The sequence below is a fragment of the Ascidiella aspersa genome, chromosome 2, assembly GCF_963924565.1.
Source record: "Ascidiella aspersa chromosome 2, kaAscAspe10.2, whole genome shotgun sequence".
In the NCBI taxonomy this organism is placed as follows: Eukaryota; Metazoa; Chordata; class Ascidiacea; order Phlebobranchia; family Ascidiidae; genus Ascidiella; species Ascidiella aspersa.
Window position 1 is genome coordinate 27471717 of NC_139448.1, and position 26630 is coordinate 27498346.

At 35.9% G+C, this 26630-nt stretch overlaps 3 protein-coding genes across 3 annotated transcripts; 1 reads left to right on the forward strand and 2 right to left on the reverse strand.

The window, feature by feature from the left end:
* Positions 1 to 5320: 5320 nt before the first annotated feature.
* Positions 5321 to 8375, reverse strand: LOC146164637 (alpha-(1,3)-fucosyltransferase 7-like). The gene is made up of 5 exons (XM_083381962.1): positions 8127 to 8375; positions 7537 to 7727; positions 7264 to 7380; positions 6624 to 6775; positions 5321 to 6114 (listed from the first exon to the last, which is right to left on the reverse strand). Exons 1-5 carry the CDS (start codon positions 8343 to 8345, stop codon positions 5411 to 5413), a joined length of 1383 nt encoding a protein of 460 aa, XP_083238088.1. The 5' UTR covers positions 8346 to 8375; the 3' UTR covers positions 5321 to 5410.
* Positions 8376 to 17391: 9016 nt separating this feature from the next.
* Positions 17392 to 18629, forward strand: LOC146164638 (3-galactosyl-N-acetylglucosaminide 4-alpha-L-fucosyltransferase FUT3-like). Its single transcript, XM_083380777.1, has 2 exons — positions 17392 to 17431; positions 17851 to 18629. The coding sequence occupies exons 1-2, from the start codon at positions 17392 to 17394 to the stop codon at positions 18627 to 18629; spliced, it is 819 nt and encodes a 272-aa protein (XP_083236903.1).
* Positions 18630 to 20259: 1630 nt separating this feature from the next.
* Positions 20260 to 25004, reverse strand: LOC146164639 (uncharacterized). Its single transcript, XM_083382586.1, has 7 exons — positions 24927 to 25004; positions 24430 to 24479; positions 23307 to 23405; positions 22462 to 22653; positions 21454 to 21591; positions 20845 to 20933; positions 20260 to 20767 (listed from the first exon to the last, which is right to left on the reverse strand). Exons 1-7 carry the CDS (start codon positions 24982 to 24984, stop codon positions 20629 to 20631), a joined length of 765 nt encoding a protein of 254 aa, XP_083238712.1. The 5' UTR covers positions 24985 to 25004; the 3' UTR covers positions 20260 to 20628.
* Between the last annotated feature and the right edge of the window lie 1626 nt (positions 25005 to 26630).

Consider the following 26630-nt stretch of genomic DNA (forward strand, 5'->3'; position numbering starts at 1 on the left):
TGCCAAAAAGTCTGATACAATTCAACCGATAATGAATCCATCAAGGCCCGGGGATTTATTCCTCGGCATAGTGTCAGTGTCTTAGTATATTTAGCTTCGCATCGTATAGACTTTCAAAAAATTGCCCAGTTATTTTAAAATGTTTTCAACCTCTTTCATTAAATTCCATAAATCTTCTCTTTTAAGCTGCATAGCTCCTCTAAAGCTTAAACAGTTTGGCCTTTTCAGTGCACTCACTGCACTATCGCCTGCCGCTTGTGCATAACTAGCTTTTTCGCTCATTTTGCTCCGCGCTCTAGGAGCGCCAATCTCGAATGAAACATGATAATTGATAACAATAACCGTCGAAATCGAAAGCCCCAACATTATCTCTTTGAGGAAATCGAAATAGAAACCATGAACAAGTTAACTGTGTTTGTCCTGCTGTTGATGTTTGGAGAAGGTGACGTCGTCGACGCTCTAAAGAGTAAGTTTCACTCTGTAGAGTGCAGAGAATAAGTGCCGTTTTCGTTTTTGCTTGCTTAAATTCGTATATAATGCAACGAGAGTTGCTACATTAATTTTCTGTAGTTTTTGTCTGTTCTAACAGATTGTAAAAATGAATGGCTAAATCAAACTTAAGAATCTTTTGTTTTTCGACTAAACAGATGTTTTTTTAATATTTTTAGCAATGCACCAAATTCCGAAATAATGGAAGATCAGGCGTTTGCGGATCTCATGGGTAGGCTATGCAAAAAATACGTTTTTAAGTTATCCGAAATATCATTTGAGTCTATAAAGTATAAGTAATCGAACTTAACACTTATTGCATGTATTATTGCTCTAATAAAAAAACACTATGTTGTCATAGTTATTGCTTTATTGGTAATTAATAATTGATATGGAGTTAAATTATTGTATCATAGATAAAGCATTGCAGCAACCAGGAGATCGTGATCAAAATATGGACTAGTAAGTAATTGTTACTTGGCACCAAGTGTAAATATAACCAATAGAAATACAAGGAAAAAACACGGCTATTTCAAACATCTTATTACCAACTTTCTTTATATAACTGTTGTATTTTTTTACGTTTCTAGATACTCCACGTAACTGGATGAAAAGAATCACTGCCCGGGTGTTTTTCTTAACACAGTATAAACAACGAATAAAATACAAAAAATAAAGTGTTGTTGTGTTTTTTGCAATGAATTTGCTGGGGCTTAATATAAACTAATTTAAATAGCTAGCTTCAAAAACTTTATTTGCCATTGGAAAATAAATTAAAATCTATTGAATCGTCCAACGACTGTTTAATCATCAATTATCGCGAATGAATAAATGATCAAATAAAAATAGTTTTAATTGGAGATACAGTTAATGTGGTTACTGCTAACTATAGGGTATAATGGTAACTATACCATTCGACATTGGCTTAGCAACTATGATCTTTGATGGATATGGTGATCCGTCCATTAAAGACAATACCCATCAAAGACGCGGCATGAACATCCACCCGGTTGTTCACTTTACTGCAGACATCGAGATGACCGTATTTGTCAACGATAGCAGCAGTAACCTGGAAACACTGCGCTACAATACATTGGTCAAGAAAAACAAAACGTTCGACATTTGCTTTTTAACTACTCGTAGCTGTGTGGGAGATGACTCTACTATTTCAAGTATCTCGTTGCTACTAGTGTAGGTGTATATGTGCGTTGATATAGGAACCTTTTTATTTTTTTTTATTATCGAATAATCGCATCATTATCTCAGCTTTTCCTTTGCTGACCTTTGGCCCAGAGGACTGTGGACTCCAGGTATAGAGAACCATCAGTGTTCTAAAACAAGGTAGCCTAATACGCAATGAAAACTATGCGTACGTGCAAAGGCAAGTGGTACACACAGTGTGGGAACTGAAAATGGTCAAAGTTATTCCCAGCACATAACAAACATATGTTCGAGCGGCTGTGAGCGCTGCTCCATACGGGCTTTGTTCCACACAATTGAAATTATTTTTGCAGGAAAGCTCTGTTAAAATCAAAGTCGCTTTAAATTTTTGCAGTCATTTCACAGTGATCGCGTTTTATAAACCTTGTTGCGAGGACTTTGATCGAAAAGCGTACTAAATTTATTTCACTCGAACCGAAGGGTTTCCGCTAATTCTAAACTACAGGAAAGAAGCCTATATTCAATAGGCAATTTAAGAGATTTAAACCGCTTAAAACATCCTATGATAGCAATGTATATAAACCACGTTTCAATTACAACAACTTTAGAGCCAGAACTCACTCGAAATATAGGTTTCTAAAATGCCGGAAAATTATTACTATAGGTTTAACTACTTTGCTGGCAATGCTAGGTACAATCTATGCTAGCGTTGAATAATGTAAATTGCGCTGATTAGTTAGGTCTGCAAAACATGATAATTGATAACAATAGCTGTCGAAAGCCCTAACATTATCACTTTTAGAAAATCAAAACTAAGACCATGAACAAGCTAACTGTTTTTGCCCTGCTGTTTTCCATTTTACTTCTAGTGGAAACTGATGCTTGGTGGAGAAGGCGCCGTCGTTGGGGAAGAAGGCGCCGCCATTGGTGGAGAAGGCGCCGTCATTGGTGGAGAAGGCACCGTCATTATGGTCGTCGACGCTTTGAATAGTAAGTTTCATTCTGTAGAGTGTAGAGAATAAGTGCCTTTTTAGTTTTTGCTTTCTTAAATTCGATTCAACGAACGTTACTACATTAATTTCCTATAAATTTTGTCTGTTCTATCAGATTGTAAAAGTGAATGGCTAAATAAAACTTGAAGCTTTTGTGTTTCGACTGAACAGAAGTTTTTATTTATATTTTTAGCGATGCAACAAGTTCCGAAATAATGGAAGATCACGCGTTTGAGGATCACTTGGGTAGGCTATGCAAAAAATACGTTTTTAAGTTATCCGAAATCTCATTTAAATCTATAGTTGATGAGATAATTTGTTCCATGGATTATAGCAGCAATATTAACAATAAGCAGGATAATTATTGGTAATTAATGATCGATATCGAGTGAATTTATTGTATTATAGATGAAGCACTGGAGCACCCAGGAGATCCTGATCAAAATATGGACTAGTAAGTAATTGTTACTTACCATCAAGTGTGACTGTAACCAATAGGCCTACAAGAAAAAAACACGGCTATTTCAAACATCTCTGTACCATTTGCTTTATATAACTTTTGTACTTTTACGTTTCCAGATACTGCACGCAACTGGATGAAAAGAATCACTGCCTGCGTGTTTTTTTGCCAAAGTAAACACCGAATAAAATACAAAAAGTAAAGTGTTGTTTCGTATTTTGACAATGAATTTGCTGGGACTTATAATCCAATTTAAAATAGCTGGTTTCAAAAACTTTTTTGTCATTGGAAAATAAATTAAAGCCAATTGAATAACGAGCAAGGGGCCGAAACACGTCCAACGACTATTTAATCATCAATTATTATCGCTTATGAATATATGATCAAATTTAAATAGTTTCAACCGGAGATACAGTTAATGTCGGTTACTGCTAACGAGGGATGTCTGGTAATATTAGTCGTGCTACCCGATGTCATGTGGTATAGTACCGGTACGGTAGGTTACACACGTCTGATACTTGGGTTGTATCGGTGCCGATCCGATATCAATTTGATTTAAGAATTTCAAGCATCATTTGCGTTCCATTTTTTTAAACAAAACGTTGATAACTGTAAGTAACTAAACTTATTAATGCTTTTTATGTTTTTTACGAGTTGGATGTAGGTATGCCTTTTACTCACTGTTTAGATTAGCGCGAAAAAAATGTGCTAAAAATCGCATTAACCATATTAATTTGAGAGAAATTGTGTTTCGTAAAGTGTACGAGGTTTCTAAATTGCTAACTTGTGGTCATAAAAAATGTATCAGAAACTATTTTCTTTTTTTCTTATTTTTCTAGTTTAAGTTGGCCCCAAATTGGAATTTGAATAGGATGCCATATTTATTTTTGATGCCATATTCAAAATTAAAAACGAACAATGTGTCATGGTATTACCGGGCCTTTTAATAACTTGGTGCGGCTAAACCCTGGAACCGCTGTTGATTGCAGCCAAAGCATTTTTGTTTAATGAAGGGAAAACACAAACTAATACGAGTAATATGTACGTCTAAGAATATTCAGACAATTTCTTAAAATAACATAAACTATTTTTTAGAATAAAAACAACTAGCTAGTCAGAAATAAAGTCAACCTTGAAACTTCTTGTATGTTAAAAACTAAAAAGGAAGATTATGTTTACTAAAGCAAGTAGGCTATAGGCATATAGGTTTCATAGCATCATAGCAGCACTTAGCCTGGTCGAAATTTTAATTAGGACTTGATATTTTGACATTAAATAGTAATATTTTTGGATTGGTATACATCCTTTTTGCTACATAAAGCTTTGAATGTTATGTTTAACTGATTTTAACAACAAGTCAAAAATTGTTTTTCTTTCCGAAGTAAACAATTAATAAAATGCAAAAAATTAATGTTGTTATGTTTTGTGACAATGACTTAACTTGGACTTAATATAAATTAATTTGAAGTATAGCTGTTTTCAAAAACCGTCCTTACCAATAGAAAATAAATTAATAGGCCTACCTATTAAACAAAGGCCAGAGTGTCGAAAAACTGTAACGACTGTTAAATCATCAAATATCGCGTATATCAGTTATTATTCAAATAAAAGTAGTTTGGAAATACAGTTAATGTCGGTTACTGCTAATTAGAGGTAAGTTCGGACGTACTTGGTGTTATCTCGGACAACTTGCTTTTAACGTGCAACACATTCTGTTTGTTTAACTGTTTTAACAAATGAACAAATTTGAAACGAAATTCACAAAAGCCACAAATTTCAGGCCTGTACACGATGATTTAGCGCACGTTAAGCATGAAAGTGTGATAGAAAATTCTATAGCCGCTGATAGGTGAACAAAGTTTGATTAAGATAATCATGATACGCAAAATCGTGAAGCGTTCCTTGAAAAAAAAATGTTCATATGGCGTTTACACTCCTAGAGTTTTTTCGAAACACAAAAAACATCTTAGGATCGCATCGGTGCCTGTTTGACACTAAATTAATAAGAGAATTCCAGCCATGATTTGCTTTCAACGCGCCAATTATAATGTGAACCGAAAACTTAAAAGTAGGTAAGCACCTGGAGACTCGACCTATGACTTTGGCATGGAGTTAGGAAAAATACTTGACATAAAATTAAGTGTTTTTGAAATAATGTTTGGTAAAAAATATATGATTAATCAATAAGAAACATTACGAAAACTGGTCCAAAATAAAGTTGGCTAAAGTTGAATATATTTTTGTACGTCATCAGTTTATCATACATAACACTTAAGGGTAAGATCAAAGTGTTTAAAAATAAAATCAGTTACCGTAATATTTTACTTCGAATATAGCGTATTAAACAAAAGGTTAGTAGAACGATAACACAGAGAAAAATAATAAATTTGAACTTAAACAGACGATAATATAAAAATTGAATGTCTTTTGCCGACTGCACCGATTCCGAGTAAGTCGATGGAATCAAACACTCTTTATTTTCAGTTCCATACCACCATTCGCTAAGTGACGCCACCTGGCGGCTGTGTTTAGTTCCGCTTTCCGAAAAAATCTTGTCATCTGCGTGAAGCAGAATGCAGAGCTGACAGAAGCCTTGTTGTTGCAACTCATTTGTGGACAAAAACAATTCATCTCTCCACGCGAAGTAGCGTTTATACTCTTCGTCGTTCCGGTCGAGATATTGCAGCCGACTGACCAACTGGCCGGGCGAAGCAAAGTCCTCGACGAAAATAAACGAGTCGCGTGGTAAAACCGCTTCTACGTCATGACGCAGAGGACCCCAGATTACCGGAACGACCCCCGACCGCAGTGCGTTCCACCACACTTTCTCCGTAACGTAATCGCGGCAATGCCAGGCGTTTTCGAACGACATGTAGAACTTGTAGGTAGCCAAGTGACGAGGCAAGGCGGTCCACGAACCTGGCAACCTGGACAAAACGCAATCGCCAAATATGTCGATGTCGAGGTTTGACGTCACCAATTTCCTGATGATGCCAAGTCTCTTCATGGCACCTGTGGACGACATTCACCCCTATAGTATCAACAGTTTTACCATGTAGAAAAACGCTTAACACGTTTGCTAACCAGTTTTGGCCAGGAGTCACTAAACGTGTGCTTTGTTTTATACACATTGATTAATTCCAAGGATTGACTATCATCAAACGACGAAAACAAACTAGAATCAAACAAAATATGTAGTCGGTTTTTGGCAGTTATGATTTAGCTAAACCAATTCATCAAACCTTAGTTTGGATTTGTACGTGACAAATAATTCCGTTGCCCAACTATTGCTAAAAATTGTAATACATATAGAAACGAAAATTTAATGAAGAACCAAAGTTTGTTCACCGTTGATGCAAACTATATTTAGAGTTCAGTGAAATCTAATTTTTGAGTAGGCACATAAAGGATAAAGTATAAAAATTCCGCTGAGGGTACGATAGCCGAAAGAGCACAGCCTCATGCCTACTGTTACCGAAATTCATTTCGGGCATTTTTTACACTAAAAAATGTCTTGTTACCTTTCGTATAGGCACAGTTTCCAGCAACCCAAACCGCCAAGCGTGTTTTTCCAGCGATTATGGAAGATATAGAATTCTCTTTCGCGTCTTTCTCGAAGTGATATTTCAAGTCGGATATCGTAAAGTAGGGAAAGTAAATGTCCGAGTCACGTCTGCATGAGAACAGATACAAGGAAAACTGCTTTTGTTAAATTATTAGTTTTAACAACTATTGGTGCTATTGCTATATGTTTGCTACAGTCAGAGGCGTATCCAGGAATTTGTTTGATAGGACCAATAAAAAATTTGGTTTAAATTCGTTAAACATTCAAAATAAAGGATGCGTGATATAAGGCAAACGAAAGAGATAAACATATTGCTCGATTTAATTGCACGTAAAGCGGAGTTGAATAGAAATTGCACTTTGTTAAAAACACTCATAATAAATGTACATTTCACATGAAAAAATTGACAAATAATTGTTTTTTGACGTCATTTTCTGGTATGCCACTTGATCCGCCCTGTCTACAGTTTGAATGTGTTTGTGCAGCATTTAGCGATTATTGGGTACACATAATCCTATATAAGAGGTCGATAATAAAACAGCATTAAATAAAATTGTAATTCAGCGAAGCGTGATTTGCGTTGCTGTTTAGTTAACCTGTACGTCATGGTGAGATTAAATTGGTTGCCGTAATCAGCTAGCTGCATTTTTGTCGTGTACAACGAAGTCCAGGGATTTTCTTGATTCATCCACACATAGATTTGATCTTGAAAACTATAAAAGCAAACCATTTTTCGTGTCTGTATTTTAAGTCATATATAATATAAACTGGAAATATGTAACATTTTCGTTTACTTACGTTTCAATAAAAGATAAATGATATAGGATAGTTTTTTCCTTATTGTCAGCTTTCATTAAATCATGAAATACCTTCGTTTTGTTACGCCGTGCTTCCAAATTCCAGTAAAGTGAAAGATTACAGCGTGAGCCACATCTCTTCGACTTACGTCGTAGGAAACCTCGCAAGGGCCACAATGCCCCGTATCAAGGTTGTACGTGTTGATTTCTTCACATGGCGGATAGTCGAAAAGAATAAGTTTTCTGTCAGCCTTTGAAAAGTACTGTGCGAATGGTAGACCATTTCAGCAAGGGCAAAAGTTTGTAAATGTGTTTCATGGTATACACTTGATGATATTATACATTTATTTTAAACCGGTAATAGTCTAAACAAATTGTTCGCAATTGGTATACAGTCTTGTACAAATAAATAATATGACAGACATAAAGTCTGAATCAAAAAAACTTATTTTGGCAAAATTGTTTCTTCTGATTTCGACCGTCTGCCTACTTATTTCCTTTTTTTCCCTTTTAGCCTGATTAAAAAATCAGCAACAGGTCGTAAAGTAAAATCTTTGACGATATTCTTTAATATATTCTATTAAAATAATATGTTCAACTTCCAAATTCAATTTAGACTCATAATACACAATTAGGCCAGTTTTTGTAACAGAGTCACTTACCTTTTTAAGCTCTTCCGAATTTTCACTCACATATTTTGCTTTCGTTTTATTTTGCTTCAGTGTGCTCATTAATGGTATAATGATATCATCAGTCGCGTCATACGCCCACCATTTTGTTTCACTACCGTCAAAACCAATTAGTAAAATTGCTAAATAGTAGAGCACGATCACTACCACTATCACAGCAGCTGCTTTGATACCTAAGGACCTAAGTCGCATAACGTAAGCCCTTTTTATATAATACAAAAACAGAGTTTAACAGCAGTAAAAAGAGGCAGTAAATAACAACCAACAGAATGAAAACAATATTCGTGTATTTCTTTTTTTAAGTGATACTTGTCCAACCGATCGCAAAAAGAAATATTCAGACATATTGTACAACCTTTTTGTTTACACGATTTCTTCCACTGTCTATAGATACATCGTCACACATAATTTAATACCATATATCAGTCTTGGTAAAAAAAGCTATATTGCGTTTAAAAATAAATATCGCTTCAACGGTCAAATATTTACACATTTTGGCTGGGTCACGCTTTGGTGGTGCTCTTAAGCGCGCGTGTGTCACACAATAGCAAATCTCTAATTTCACAAACAACGAACATTGCTCTTCCTTTCATTTGTGGCAAGCTCAGCGCATGTGATTCTCAACAGCTTCGAACGGGCCCCAGCGGTTTGCGAGAAATGAATGGGTGACTGTTTGTCAACAGCGACTTATATGGTTTTCTATCACATAAAACCCACTAACAACAATTTGATTTCGCAAGTTTTCAATACGTATAAAATAATTATCTTTGTTTGTCTTACTATGTTTTCTAAAAAGAAAATAAAAATGAATATTTTATATTCTATCCTGAAGTACTATAGGGTTTGTTAATTTTTATGTTTTGGACTGGTTGGAAAGGGGCATCAATAGTTATTTCCGCGAAAGTCCCAATTGGTATTAGTAGCATATAGACGTTTGTGGAAAAAAATTTTCCAAATTCATAATATTAATCTAATGGTGGAATAAGGTTTTATCCAGATTTAAAACTTATTCAGACTACTTTGATCTTATTCTTAATTGTCAACAGCTTCGACGGATGTTTTTCCATGTTGTTTAGGGCATGTGAATTGTAGAGAGACTCCGATGGAGAAACTTAATATTATATTTAAGTTTTTAGGACTAATTTTGCAAAAAGATATATGTTAACTGTCCATATGGCACCCATTTAAAAAACGTAATGCGTTTGCGAACTAGACATGTCATGCACCTATGAACACTCTGATATATGTTTCAGAGCCCACAAAAGTAAACATAATTTATCGAGGACCTGTAAATATTATTAGGGAATTGTTTTGATGTTTTGTATTTAGACCTACAGACTAGAATAATATTTCACAACGGCCGAGGTATGAAAAAAGTTTGTTTAAATGTATTTGTACAAGTTTTACCGCGTTTTTTTTAAGTTCCCATTTTTATAATTAATTAAGTCATTATGGCAACAGCGTAAATAAGACATGCGTGTTTTAAATATTTTTTTTGGAAACATATAGTTTGTCACGCCAATTTGCTTGTTTATCAAAATGTCGCTTAGTACAGAGTTTACCAGTTTTAATACAGATTGTTTTATACAAATCTTTTTAATGCATTTGATTTGTAATTGACTTACTATGACAGTAATTTGGACTAGATTTCCTATTTTTTGAAAATGATTCATTATTTTGCAAACGTCTTGCCTTAAGCCATTTTTTAATTGAGTTGTGTAACATACTGGAAGCTACTCTCTGCAGTTAAGTCGCGTTCCAACGGTGTGCGTTCGAGTTTTTTTTTTATATGCATACCGTTTTTATATATTTAAAAATTTCCAACATGATAAGCTTGTTCTACTCGTGACGTAAATATTTTACTTTTCGACAAAAAGTTCTTGTTTCTTAACCTCATCTAAAAATAAGGTGCAAAAAGACATTCTAGTAATTTGTCGTATTGCTTTTGTGATAGGAAATTTCGATGACGATTCAAAACAATGTATAGCGAAAAAAAGTAGGTAAGTTAATGATAGGAAATACCTACGAGCAGAACGAGCTGATATTATTCACCCCAATTCTCTCCATTAAACGAAAAGAATTGATTTGGAATCTCCCGCCTTCCAAACTTGTCATTGTTGTGTTCTTTAACAAAAAGCTATTGTATATCGTACTGCTTAGTATGTCATCGAGCCAAACAAAAGAACAGAACAATAAAACCTCTTTTTAAATACGCCAGCCACCAATACAAGTAGCATCAGACCAATATTATTGTGAAAATTCGGATAGCGAACGGAAACTGCAATATATCGCACATGTTTCAAAAGCAAACAAGACTGAGGCCTGAAAACCAGCATGCCCTGACAGATATGAGATTTCATGGAATAATTTGCGTTCTTATTGTGGTAGGACTACTTCAGTAACAATTGCAGGCACACAAACCCCTGTGCCATTCAAAGTGAGTTTTTTTCACTATTTTTTATATTTGTGTCATTATTCATCTTTAGGCTTATAAGTTAATATTCTACTGATGCAAAAACGGCGGCGTCCTATCATCTGATAACCTCTGTTTTCAGTTTTATATGTTAAATATAGTACCATTTAGATGTCATCTATGCCATTTCTATTCCTATGATTTTACCACGTTTCTATAGCTGTAATTTATTGCGCTTTTGGTACCTATTTCTTAAAAGGTTGATATTAATACTTCGGTAACATAAATTGTTCCACTTTATATATTGTTATCCTTTATGCCTCATTATGTGCTCCCTGCACATGTTTTACTATGGTTTAAGCACCCGCCTAAAAATCATAAAACAACCAACCTTTGCGGTCCGAATTTTTTTTCACGAGCTGCAAAAACATTAATATTTTGAAATTTTGAAAAGGTTTTGTTAAACTGCCTAGAATTTCTGTGCACAGTTTTTAGTAAGGCAAGCAAAAAAATCATCTTTAAAATATTTGAAATGTTGTTTTTGTTTGGTCTGGATCTTTCAAGTATTTTTTTGGGTGTTTTGATGTATAATTTTTCAAACGCTTGGTAAGCATTTTACCCACAACTCACAAAACTGTGCTGTCAATCGTCAAGTTTTTGCAGCTTTACTAGGCAAACTTATACATACCATTATTTTATGCTAACATTTTTCACTTTGATTAGGCGCACAACGTTCTAGTATCCAACGCTCAATCATTAGTTAACTACTGAACATTACAGGCGGCGATGCTCTTGTTAAACCAGATCTGCTGTTTACTGGCGGGACAAGTCAGCTAGAAGCTGTGGCTGTCGATATTCAACTGGAATGGCTTACAGTTAAAAGAAGAGTTTTTCGTAATCCGATATCGCCCTGCGGTGCGCGGCTGTGTGGATCTACATTGAGGGTCAACAAGAACGACTTGTCTGACGCCACAACAACCATAAACGTGGTAAAACACTTGTATTAAATAAATTAGCCTAGGAATCCTAAATAGGTTGTAGTTGAACAAAACAAGGAATAGCAAGCTTAAACCAGGGGTGTCCAACTCAAACATGCCGACGTGCAAATTTTTATCTTATAACTTCTTCCCGTGCCAAAGTTTAGAAACTATTTTTGTTTCAAATATTAAAATAGCACAGCGTCACGCTCATAACCAAATTGCCTCATTTTTTTATGATTTTCAGAGTTTTTGCCTAAGTCATTCTTTGTGGCCATCTCGATCCACAGAAAAAGTGCCTAGTCATTTTTTTGCACAATCGCATGGAAAACGACATAAAAACGACCTGAGCACTTTTTCTATGGATGGGGACGGTAACAAGGAGTGACTGAAGCAAAAACTTTAAAAATGTGTAAAAAATGACTTAGGCAAATTGGTTATGAGCGTGACGACATTATAGTGTTATAATATAAGCAGTAATTGTGTGTTGTCGTATTTGCTGGGATTGTTTTGTATTGTGAATAAACAATGACAATTGTCTGTACAACAAATTTAGCTTTTTTGACAATTGGCTGTATTTTGGGGAGGCTTGCGTGCCATTTTTTATTAAGTCGCGTGTCACATTTGCTGGTGTAGGCCTAACGCCTTTCGATCACCGCGTGAAGCATAAAAACACATCACATGATTTGAAATTTCTACTTAGTGACACGTTGTACAATCGTTAGGGATAAGTGTTATGTCATTTGAAAAAATATTCTCATTATTTAGGCCTCTGACAAAGATCTTCTTCTATCCATAACATTACATTTTTGGTATTAAATTTCCGATAAAGAAAATCAATATTTAACGAAATAACTAAAAATAGTGACAACATCTTTGATATATTTAAGGGCTTTTCCCATATTTTTAATCATTTAAACATGCTTTAACGAAATTAGTTACTTTTTGTTTGCAATGATAATGATCGTCTATTGTCGTTTACAAGCTGTGTTTTATTTTTAGCCTCTTTTGAAATCGATTGCACTTTCATGACATCAGTTAGGCTTTCAAACAAATCAACATCTAACCAAGATCTCCATTCTGATGTAAGATCCATCATAACAGTTCCCCCACTTGGCAATATTTCGGTAAGTTTGTAAGGCATGCTGTGAAAAGCAAAAAACAATTATTGACGGTCAAATTTGTTAAACACCATTTTAACTTATTGATGCTTTACTAAATGTGGATATCAATTCATAAACACGTTCGTTAGTTAATCTGTTCAAACTTTTTTTAATCATTTTAAGTTTTACGTGCGTGCTTTGTGTTTGTTTTAGATATAATTTTTGTAGTTTTACACACCAAGTGCCGTTGTGGAATTTGGGGCCGGATTTTTATCAGAAAGGGACAGCGGTGCTTTTTTAACATACGCTTACCGTGATACAGTAGGTCTGTAACGTTTTTAAACAAATTCTTGTTAATATTCGAGTAAAATTTTGTGTAGAGCTGGCTGTTGTTTTCATTAACAAATCACCCGGAATTACTTCGAACGAATATATAATACTTCTATTCGTGTTTGTCTAAAAACAAAATTTACCCATCTTTGATTTCACCGAGTTTTTTAAATATATATATTTAAACTGAACTAAATCTCATCAAAGAAAAGAATTAAAAAAAGTTGTTGAGTTCGATTCAATTCAGTTTGCGCAACTTTAAACTAAAATAAATTTAGCACTATTCATGTCACAAACCTGACGGATTGGCTGTTTATTTTAAGTCAATTTAGTTAGTTGGAGTCAAGTTATTTTGTCCAAATGGCTTAGGTTGGATCCAATCATCTGACCCGAAGAAATCATTCAAGCCAAATCAATTTAATGTATAGCACAATATATGACTCTTATTTATTATGATAATAAACCTTAGAATTTCTTTAGTTCCGTGCTCGACATGTGATCAAAACACCGTGACGTCATTACCACCACCGTTGTGCAGTAGTGTTGGACAGTTGACGTGTAGGCCTGCAAATGACACCAGCACCAGCACACCTAACTTATTGTGACAACGAACAGCACTTCATCAACAAAGGTCACCACTGATCTCAAGTAAGTATTGCACTACAGAACAAAACTTTCATCATTGACGAAAAATATTAAAATCAATTTAAAAACAGTCACAGTCGTTTTTTTACCACACGATTCCCTATGTTGTTATTAAGAATGGGGTTTGTTTTCTTATTTTCGTTAACAGTGTGAAAGTAAATATACGGCAAACACAATTATACATCAAGTGCATGCATTAGGCTGCAGCTTAGGCTTTAGCGAGGTTTGCAAATTGTGCTCGAAATTATGTGTCTGCCCCATCCGGTCTCCACCTGACAAAAGGAATTATAAGTAAAAGTTTTTAACCAGTGCAATTTTTGAGGCGATCAGCTGTAAACGAAGAGTGACATAATATGTTAAAATAACTCAATTTATACAAATTTTAACTCCCTAGGGAAGGGTTTTCTTAATCATTATCCTGGTAAACTCAAAGTCATTTTTCTATAGCGTGAGCAAGAAGGGGACATAAAATGTTGAGAGCCCATGAAAGGGGTCACTACTCAGGAAAGGTTAAGAAACACTGCCCTACAGAGTCTTGCGTCGAACACAGCATCGAAGATTTTCCGACATCAAAACATTTTTTGACAGCAAATTTTTAATCAAATTATTGTCCCGTCACAAAAGAAGATTGCTAATTGAATCTGTGACAGTTATTATGTAAGCGTTTTTACGACCCTACGGTTTAACTTAAAATTATTTGGGAGCACAAACGTAACTAAACGCGCATAACAAAAACTCATATTTACATTTAAATGTTAACATTTGTAATTAAAAAGTAGTTAAAATACAAATTAAAACTAATATACACCCGTGGAGCAATTGGGACTCGCACTACATAGCTCTCAATAACGGTTCTGTGCGACATCCCTTTTAACTGCTTGAATTTTGTTCAACCAAATTTATGGCAACACACGCGTCAAAGAGCAAGAAGGGTCACCCGTCGTTTTGCCAAACATTGCGCTAAACAAAGCACATCTTTTACCGCTATACCCCACTTCTACCTGGGGAAGTTGCAAAGACTGCGAAACCAGGCGGCTCATCCCAGTCGGTAACGCCCTCACATTCAGCTGCTGAGGCCACACCGACTGGACGACGACACAGGAAAAAGCGCAAGCGAAGAGTCCATCCTCAACCAGCGGGCCATAGGCATGCGAAAACAAGTCTAGCGCAATGACGCCAACTTAACGTTAAAGTCACTTTTCTGCCAAAATTTTACGCGCTGTTTGTTGTTTGTGCATTGTATACATGTTATTTAAATTTGCCGTTGAGTGGCTTGTTTTCAGGTTTGTTGTCTGTCCCCTGTTTGCATGCTATCTATTTTAACTGTCGATTGTTTTTTTTTACGAAGAGTTTTCAGATATTTCTCTTCACGAAAAACAGTTACCAGGAAACTGAAATAAAAAAATGAAGCATGTCGTTGGCTAAATTACAATATAACTAAACCTTTGCACTTTTGGACTCTAAGCGAACTCCATAGTCGTAAAACGTGCGTTATGCGACCAATTCTGCATTATTTGAAAGAATGTAGAAGGATTCAGACCAAATCATATTGTCAACGGTTACTCCTGGTATTATTAATGTCTCAGAATTAGTTTAGACAAATCAAGTTAAAGTATTCTTTAAGAATCTTATTATCTGATATTGTTTATTGGTCCGAAAAATGTGAGTTATTTAAAATCAACCTTTATGGAAACATCGCAAACCAAAAAGTGTGTTTTTTAGACTTATTCGCTCAATAATTTAAACTTAGAGAAATCATGATGTTTTTGGTTCACACATATTACGGTTGAAAGAGTTGCCCAGTGCAGAAGATGTTAACATGTTAGCTATTATCATGTGACGGTTAACAAAATGTATATCTAATGTCATGTTTTTCTTAAATTACCCTTTTACCAGACTTATTAAACACACTTACAGTTGCCATGTATTCAGTTGTGATACAGTTATTTTGTACTGTGAGTCGAATTGTCAGGACTTACTGATTTTATTGTATATTTGGAAAAACAATGTATATATTGAGATGTAAAAGAATCAATAAAACTAATTTTGATAATATTTATTTCTACACAGGTTTGTTTTCACTAACTTCCTTAAACTACGTTTCGATGCAGCAAGCAGTAATTAAGACAACAAAAATACGGAATGAGGCATAGTTTACCTTAGAAGAAGACCAACACAAGACAAAAACCTAAGTGGCGGAACAAAGTCTAAATTTGAATAAAACCTAAACCCGTTGGAATTAAACCTAAACGACCAGAATATCTTTAGAATATTTCATCTAACAGCAAACCCAACTCCATCACTAACTTCCATAATAATTTCAAACCCTAATCCAAATTTTAATCCACTCATTACATCCATCCCTGACTCCATACAGGGGCAAATAATCATGTGGCAAAATAAGTCGCCCCAAAGGCACCATTGAAACTAGGGCGCCCAAAGTCGCCACCAAAAAGCCAACGTATAAGACGGGTCACATAACTTCTTCTTATACAGTATTTAGTTTATTAAACTATTATGGTCTTTTTCCGATTTGGTTAGGACATATTTCGACAAGTTTAGGTGTAGTTTCGACGATTTTAGTTTTTATTCCGAAGTATATATTACTGAGTATTTGGTTTAGTATTAATTATTCCGTTCGTCTTAATACTGTGTATAATATATATTTTCGCTTTTGACATTATTTTGTGTACCCGTTCAGCATGTAGATATATATGTATGGGGAAAATAAGCTAATGAAGAGCCCATTTCCAAAGCTGTGGCGACGACCGGAAACCTTGGCGTGTTTTCTCTCTGCTTTAGTGTTGCTCAATTACTGCGTTTACTTTAATTTACTCTCACTAGACACAAGAAAGCCCAATTCGAAATGGTGGTCATGGACTCGTAGACACCGGGATGTGAAAACGTTTTCATCCAAACAACAGCATGTAAGAAAACTCGCCGTGAATTTTAAACGGTTTATTGTGGCCGAGAAAGGCGATGAGAAGGATGATTTAATGCAGGAACTGCTAAAAGTAAAAAGCAACATCACCCGACAGGTCCGTGTACAGAAGGCATTAAAACACATAGTATTTATAGTATTAAAACACAATGCACGACTTATAAAGTTGGTTGTAGATTTTAACACATAATTTTGACTTTTTTAGAACTGGAAACCGCGTCGTAATCACGTGATTCTCCTCACCTTCAAACCAGCCTGCTATTTCGAATCCAGTGTCGACTGTGATGGGTATTGCGATATTGTGTATGACGATGGTACGCTAGCCAACGCCTTAGCCTCCGCTGTAGTTTACAACATAGCAAAAGACTTTTCTCTTCGACCCGGGCAAGTATAACTGGAAACTCTATATTAAATTTGCCTTACAAGATACAAAATTTGCTGAAACGCCTTCTTGTTTGCAGAAATCGTAATCAGCTTCATGTCCTTTACACTACAGAGTCCCCTAGAGCCACGAAAACTAAGGTTGAGTTAATACGTGATCAGTTCGACAAAGGATTTAACATGACCATGACGTATAGGTAATGTGCATTGGGTTGCGACTTTATACTGTTCGACCAAGGCCTGTTTTCTCCTACGAAGTATATACCGTTTTTGGAAGAAAACTAATGTAACTAATACGCACCCTAAACGGTAGCTACAATATATATTAATATTTAGAAAGGATTCTGATATCTACGTTCCTTTTTCACCCACTGAGTCTTATCCCCAAGGATTACCGTTATACGACAAAACAGCAACAGCTGGCAAACAGTGGCTTTTAAAGACCAAAATGTTAGCTTGGGCTCCACCAAACGGCCAAACGAGTAAAAGTAAGTATCGTTTGCGTTTTATCGCATTAATTTTGAAGAGTTATCTTTACAGCTAAGTTGATGGAATATTTACGACCAAAACGTGACAAACTCAGTTATACCAGGCCAAACTTGATCGAAAATTATTCACTCGAACTTTCGAATTACTTAACAATTAACCTTAAATGCAGCTGTTTGGATGGCTTACATAAGCAGATGTTTAAAAAGTGTTTCTCTTAAACCAAGGCGAACTGCCAGCATGCGTTAAAATATCGGTGTGGCTTATTTAATTTTAAAAGAACGACTTAGTAAACTCTCTGAAACATGTGTGTTGCTGTGTGAGATTCGTCAAAATCCAGAATACAGATATTTGCATATGTGGTTAACCTAAAAAACATAAATTAAAAACCCCCACAGCTACACCATATGTGCTATCAAAGGTACAGGTGTCCACATTCGGATCGTTCTTCGCCTGATTTCACTCGGTGTTTACGTCGACGTTCTCGACCCGCCAGCACAATGCGACGGGAAGCATTCGAAACTCGTGGAGCGGCTCAAGCCCTACAAGTTCTTCTTGGCCTTCGACGATTCGCTGCATTGCTCCGACAACGCCAAGATGTGGTGGTACGCGTTTAGCGCGGGCGCGGTGCCGGTGATCTGGGGTCCGCACCGCGAAGAAGTCAAATCGAAGCTGCCCAAGAACTCGTACATCTTCGTCGAGGACTTTCGCACGCCGGGCGAACTCGCCAACTACTTAAGCTACCTCGATAACGACCACGCCGAGTACGCGAATCTAATAGCGTGGAAGCTTAACGCCGACGACACCAACTCAGTATCGAGCGTGGAGTCGGGATTCTGTCAGCTCTGTAGGTTACTTCATGACGACGATCGAGTCGAAGCGCTGTTTGGCGCCCGGCCAAGTCGCGTCGTGCCCTCGATACGCCGTTGGTTCCAAAGAGGGGAATCCCACACCTGCCTGGAGCCCTACACTTGGCTCGAATTTGTCGAAAACCTGTGGCTGTCGGCTTTTCTGTTCTTCGAAAGGCACCTCGGAGCTATTGTTTATTGCCGCTTGTACACGTGGTGCTGTTTGACTTATATTATCTACGTGACATTGAAAAAGATACGTGAACATCGTGGCAAGGTTTCAAACCGTTTTAATGCAACTACTTTGCAATGCGAAGTCGACTTTCCGGTTAAAATCGAAAAAATGCTTTGACTTAAATTTGATTTGAAACAATAAAACACAAAAGGCATCACGGTTGTTGGGCAAAATATAAGTTCCTGCGACTATATTAGTAAATAGATAAAAGTTGTTACACTGTAAAACTATTTTTTTTAACATAACCAGATAATATATTATTATTGAATTAATATACAAGTACGTCTTATTGGGACATTACTTCCTTCAAGTTGGTATATTATCAGTGAAAAATGACTTAAAACTAGAATAAAAGACTATTTTTATGGCTACGCAAATGAATACTATAGTGCATTACTTTAAAATGCTTACTAAAGGCAAACCGCTTTCAGGTCAATGTCATCTTCATGTCAACCATGAAGCGTGTATGTATGCAACTAAGGTATAAAACAGTTTTGTACATTACTGTAAATGTCATATAGTGTTACTTCAAATACAGTATGTGGCAATGCAAAAAGAACAGACAAGATAATTCTGTAAAACAGCGCTTCTCAAATGTGTTCGTCTTGCAGCGTACCATCCAGAAGAATTTCGCGGCACACAGTTCAAAGCAAACTTGCTTGAAAAGAAGCTATGCTGTAAATTTCAGTGCAAATTAAAAATCATGTATGCTTTGTTACATTCCTTTTTGCAATACAAACTACCCAATCTTCTGCGGCTTTCACCTGAAAGTCTCTTGAGTTTGCGATTTACTGCTGTAAAAAACTGTGTTGTTATAGATGCAAGTATATGTATATCAGCTATGACTGACTTGGTTCTCCAAAAATGCAGCGAAATTGTTTTAGGTTAGGGTGGACAAAAATAAAAAAGACCAGGACCTAAAACATACAGTATGCTTTTACCGGTGATAATAGAATTTGTTACGAGAAAAGAAAAATCTTTCCGTTTTTCACTCCACACGAACCATTATGCGCCACCACGAAAAATGTCGTGCCTAAAATAGAACACAGAAACACACAACCTGTTGAGCAGAAAAGCCATAATCAAAGAAAAAAAAAGAAAAAAAAGTTCATTTTAAAAAATTATTTTGCAAAGATGTACAACATATAGCTCGCATTATTTATGCATTATTTCTATAGGGTTGTTATGTATAGACGTATTACCTTGTAAAACTATTTCCCAGTAAGCAAGCACTAACCATCAGGCAATTTTAAGCCCAAGTAAAATAGCAACTATGTCTGCTGAAAGTAAAACTTTAATAGTTCTGTCCAATCCGTTTTGTCAAGTCCAGGAAAAACAAACTATTCTGACTGATCCATATAAATCGGGATATGAGTGCCCTGAGGAGTGTTTAAGTTAGAAGAGAGGTATACTTGTCGTCGTGTCTTCGATGTGCGATTAGGGACATGGCGCATTTGTAATACTTCTGTTTCAGTAAACAACCTATATGCAAAAATAAAAATAGCTAAAGATATCAAAATATTATTTGGATAATTATTATTTTTGTTTATTTCGTCCCAAGGTGAATTTTTCTAAATAAGCATATAATCTGCATTCATATAGTGCGTCAGATCACTTATTATAAATAACAATAAACGTCCATACAATACAATTGAGACTTGGAAATGAATCATGTGCTTCATTTTTTATGCTAACCGTAAGTTATATTTATGCATAAACACATCAGACTATAATTAAGCTTTTTGAATTAGACTTAGAGTAACGTCAAGAACATTTTAGATTACCAGAAAACATACTAAAGTTGGCACAGACTTGAGTTTCACCACTATAGTCATGTTAGTTACGATGAATATGTCTTATATTATTAAAAAATGGTTCAAGGAATACTATAGTAATAAACAATGCACTAAGCACATCGACAATGGGCAGTACGCGGCTTAGTACAACGTTGGAATGGCTCGGAATCAGTTAAAATACAATTTTATAGCAAGTAAACTAGCCCAAACAAACGTACGTTGAGGTTAGAAATCACAACCACAGCAAACCTAACTTCGGCGATTGTATGCTTGAAAATAAAAACAATTTACGCAAAACTGATATCGGGCTAACGGAATTTTTAGTATTTTCCTGCAATAAACTGAACGCATGCAGTGACAAGAAGTGTGGTGATCGAAAATACACTTTTCGGCGCTGAGTTTGTGAATCGATTGCAGAGTTTTCCTTCGCAGCAAGTTGAGCATCGCGTTTCGCCGTTGCTTATAACAATAATAAATGGTTTTGTTAAACATTATAATTTCGTGACAATTTGGCAAGAAGAAACGTTTTCAATTACCTTTCTTGGCAGATTTCTTCAAAACCAGTGTTGCGGCAAGTGCGCAGCTGACATCCGCGGGTATAAATGCCTCCTGGGCGACTTTCCGTCTAAATATAAACACCAAATTAAGTTAATTTATTTGAAACGAATGGCATTTTTAATGTATGGTGATAAAACCATCGAAATGAAAAATACGATATTATTTATATATGTATTTTTTAATGTTTTAACGCTCAGAGACGTTTAACCAGGGGTTCTTAACCTTTTTTCTACCCTTTTAACAAAGATGAATATCAAATTTACCCTCAATGTATGAAATGGTGCTGATTTATAAAAAAATGGGTTCAATTGGCCACTAGGCTAACTTCGAATTAGCAGTTAATTTGAACTAGGAAAGTAGGCCACCAACAGCTACAACTGGCACAATTTTTCTGTCCCGTCAACTGGTGTGGATATTTTGATTGAAAACACATTTAACCCCTAAAACGAGAAAATTTACGCCAGGTTAAGAAAGGCTGCGTTAAACGCTCATACACGTGGTTGTGCGAGTTTTAAAGAACGTTTTAAGCCAAAATCTCGCTACAATTTTGATATATTTATTGCGGTATAAAATAGTTTTAGACTTACCCAACAATCGGAACCCGGCAGGAGACACTGTTCAACGTACGTCGAGTTTTCAGCACTATATGGCAGCTTCGCGTTGCAAACAGGCTGATTAGTGCCATCACAAGCATAGCAGGACTGCAAATTGGGATCAGGAGCGTTCTGCAACAAAACAAAACATTAGCCAAATCAACTATGTCAGGGTAGGGTTGCATAAAATAATAATGTAGTATGCACCATTAACAAGGATGGCAGCAATCTTTAAAAAGAAGGCAGCAAAGTAAACTAAAGAAACAGCTATAGTAATACGAGCGATGAGGATTAAAAACAACCTTTTTTATTTGCTGTATTTAGTATTTTGGAATTTCGTACAGAAATACTATTGTTTTTTAGGCTTTGCCCACTTATATCATTCCTATTCAAATGGCAAATTAGTCGCAAAAATGAAGTAAGATAAGTTCTATCCAACTTGTTCAAAAATGCGTATAGTTTCCTAAGGATACCTGTTCCTGCAAACTTTTCTGCGACCCCTTTAAATTTGATTAAATTTTCCGCGACCCTTTTACAGTGAAAAAGGGATTTTTTTGCTCTAAGCTTTTAGTTACATAAAGGAGGCAGAAAAGGGGCAATATACATAGATGTAAATTTGTGTGTGAAGTAAATGTAGCCATATATATACTCTCGATCCTCAAAAGTTGTTACGGTCGCAACCTCAAGTTTAGAGAGCCCTGATAAATTCCATATTACGTGTACCAAAATGTTTACTATATTGTGTTCTCCACAGTTACAATCTAGGCCTTTTTTAAGTAGCCTTTCATTGTTTTTCAGTTAGAAAAAGGGTTGAAATTAATAGAGGAGTTAGTGATGTACTTAGTGGCGGGGTTTGGGGTTTGGTAAAATGGTTGTTATGTCTGATTATGACCATTTAGGTCTTATTCCGACGGGTTTTAGACTCATTCCGATTTTAGACGAACTGCGTTTTGCTCTTATCTCGGTCTTATGGCTGGAGTCCGATTGAGACTACACGCTTACATTCAATGATCCTGAGTTGCACCGGTCTGTCAGACAGCACTTTGCGCACTGCAGCACCCTTCCCTGCGCCGTGTCGGTGCCGAAGCAGAACTCTTTGCCCTCCATGTGCCGGTTGCAGAAAACCCCTTGGCGTATGAATGAAGGCTGGCCGCACATGCGCGTGTAAGATGACGTCATCGCGTTTCGGATGGTCTGTCGACAGAAAATGTTTACGTCACGGTTATTGCGTTTGTCAGATGGCCGAAATGCAAACACACGATATTATGGGGCAAGCTAATATAATTAATTATTATCCGAGACCATTCTTGTATTCCAACAAGTATAATTGGTGTATACAAACTTTATGAAGTGACTCTGTCGTCTGAACGTTCAGGGTGGAATAAAAATAAAAAATTTAATAGCCAGTAGAAAAGTTAATAGACATATGTTTGGCTGTATTTAGTTTAGGTTGGCAAAAGTTTCTTTTCGAAAGGTTTTAGAAGACAAAGACTTGTTGCATTAAAATACTTTTGGTCTTTACTATATAACGCTTTCGTTTTGAAAAAGTTTGCCTTATATTTCAGGGACACACAATGAGGTCTTATTACAAATGAACTAGGTGAGTCAATTGAAATTTAAGTGTATTTCGCAGAAATGGTTTTGAAATCAAGTACATCTTTTTAAATTAGCTCAAGATCCCTTAACTTTTAAAAGCCCAATTTCGGGTTTTAACACCGTTTTTTTTAATTGCAACACATTTTGGCGAAAATAAGGTGACACTCTTTAAACAAACTAAGTAGGAAAAAGCCTTTTGCGTAACACAATTTCTATGCAAGATATATTTAAGAAATAAGCGAAAGACTTACCCAGCAAGCAATTCTGGCTCCTGTGCAGCTGTTCTCCATATGTGTGCCCTGCATTCTATTCACATCGCAACCTGCCCCTTCACAAGCGAAGCAGGAAAACTAACAGAAAAACACACATAAAAAACTGCAAGTATACTGTTGACATATAAAACAATATGCTGTAAGTATACAACTACAATGAACGCTATATAGGCTGTTTTTTTTTAATTTCTCTGTGTGGTTTAGGTCAGGGGTCGATAACCTTTTTGGCACTGCGGACCGGTTTCAAACTAAAATTTTGTCGCGGACCGGCCTTGAAAAACAACAAATGTTTGGGAAAGGAAATTTATGACAACTTTCATTGCGAACTTTGTGCTTGTTTTGCCGCAAAGAGATTCTCCCATCTAGGAATTATTGAACTTACTGAAACCCGCGGGCGGCATCGGACCAGTCAAACAATTTAACTTAACCCAGCCGACGGCTCATTTCAATAAAACTTTTAGGCCTTAACGTTTTTTCTTAAATTACACTTGTATACCATTATTACCAATTCCTATATTCTTACCAGCTTGTCAAAATAAGGATATTTAACGAATTCTTTCAAAAGAAGTCACACTTTTAAATAACATAATTATAATAATGTATAATTCCATTTCTGACCAGGCCCTGCACGACATTTCAAATAGTTAGCCTATACGTAATATAAAAATGAAAAATAATTAATGGCAATATGAAAAAGTACGAACCACAGACCGACACCTGAAAAGTATAGGATAGACATACGTACAAGGCTTGCCAGAATTGCTTTTTTGACAACAAAATTAACTTTTTTTTTTTCACAACAAACTGTTGTTTTGAACCTCACGAGAGATTGATACTATAATTATGATTTTTTTATCATACCAATCAACTATGAAGTCGTAGGCTATATTGAAACGAAGGTAAATGTGTTTTAAATATAAAAATACGTTAATTTTTTTTTTACTTTTTATCAGGTTTTTACGTACAGTTCATAAACAAAATTTTAATCTGACAAGCCTGCGCTACGGACCGTTAACCAACTCCTCGCGGACCGGTACCGGTCTGCGGACAGGCGTTTGCTGACCACTGGTTTAAGATATGAACTACTATCGACAAAACCTACCGTTGAATCGGCAGGAGGGTTTTCATCAACTGGATATAGAAACTGTCCACCTAAAATACGTCGAAATAAATTTAAGAAGGTTACAGAAGTAAAGGTAGTTGTACTGTCACGTATCAAGTGATTACAGCATATTTGCAATATATATCTTTTCCTAAATACTTCCTATTTTAATCTTTTTAATTGTTTGTCAAACATTGCTTATAAAATGTGTCGTCCTTATTTCAAACTGGTTAAAGGCAAAGGTCGAAATGTATTTTAATATGCTTTAGTCAGAAATTTTAACAGGAATAAATACATGGATGCAGGTTATGTATAAAAACACAAACTTCTTCTATATGCGTTAAAATGACATTTGGTGTGAACACTAGCACATGTTTTACAGAAAATAGCCGTTTTTGTGGGTTATACTCTTTTCATGACGTCCCGTTATAACAAAACCGTCACTAGTCTACGTAAAGTTTGGTTCACAACAAATAGGCTTATAACAACCAACATACCTGCAGTGGAGCAAATTGCAGAGACGATAATTGTCGAAAAAGCGCTGAATTGAAGCATGATGGAACACCTTGGCTGGGACAATGACTTGGCACACACTAAAACAGCCATTATATTGGACCGGAGACACCAAATTTAGAACTTCTTTATTGTTCACTCAAGGTGAACGATAGCGAAAAAGCGAAATCAGAGCTGTACAAACCTGCGAAGTGTCGACGACTTATATTTTCAACGGAAATACGTAGGCTGGTATTTGCGGCATTGTAGACTTTTGGTGCAAAACGCTAAACTGTGCGCAGAACAATACATATAAAGTAAGGGCTTGTTTATGCTTTTTTACGGTGACCTAAATTTTACTTTAGGCCTATAGGAACCCTTTTAAATTTGCAAATCCACTCAGAAGATATACGGTTATGCTGCTTCTAATGATTTAGGAAAATCCGATTTAGTAGCAATTTTGTGCAAATATATTACAGATTGCTATTCGTGTAATTTATATCACTTTATTAACAAATGCATTTATAATATATAATACTTAATCACGAAAAACTTCTAAAATTTTGGATTCATCGCATATTATTTTTTGGGTTTCTGAATGATTTGGTTGTAGGCAATTTCCAGGTATGGCACAAATCCTTGAAAACGAACATTTTTTTCAAAACGTTCCTTAGCATCGGTATGTTGTCCACAGAACAAAACGCTTGTTCAACTTGAAACATTCGAATCGCTGCCCAAAACACAACAACCAAACCGAATTGTTGACACAGCGAAGCTCGTAATGGCGGATTTGTGATTGCAGTCTGATCGTACTTTGGGAAAGTAGAATCCTGTTGGTGAGCTTTGAAAGTGAAAAACACGCAAATCCAAATACCTTATACATTCTGTATTGAAACGCTTTGACAATGTACCGCAAAACATTTCGCTACACTAAACGAACAAATCCGACGTCTTCACCAAAGCTACGATCAACAGTGCGATGATAAATTCCAACCTGTTAGCAAAATATATATAGTAAAACTAAAAAATGTTGACTTGTCGAGATAAATTAGGCCAATCAAAAATAGCTGCACTGCTTAAATGAATGATAACAAAATCAATTGTTTATATTCAAACCTTGCTCGTTGCGATGATGATCCACATTCTACATTCACGGGAACGGGAGAGTTGTCCATGCATGACCAAGGGTAATCCCCTCCTGCTGTGATATTGGCCTCAGTGGAGCTGTCTGCAAATGGTACACGTATCAGGTTTTAATATAAGGTTGGATTTTGTCAATGTGGTAAACAAGTCATTTTAAAATGACCAAAGTCTCAGTCAAGTCTTTAAAAAAATAACAAGTCAAGTCCTAGTCATTTCATTATGAGAACAAGTCAAGTTCAAGTCATGTCATTGACATATGAGTAATCTGTTAAACTACTAAATTTGGTAAACTCGTCCGATTATATGCAACTATTTACCATAAAATGACACAAACGCAATATACAGCAATAAAAGTGATTAACGTGCAAAACAAGAGACACATTTTTATGAAAAACATAATCCCAAGTTATTTGACAAAATGAATTAAGTTCCAGTCAATACATTCGTCTAAAACAGGGTGGTCCAAACCCAGGCCCGCGGGCCACATGTGGCCCGCGACATCATTTTTCATGGCCCGCGAGCACTGTTGAATTATTGTAATGAATTATTTGTAATACTTTTGAGGA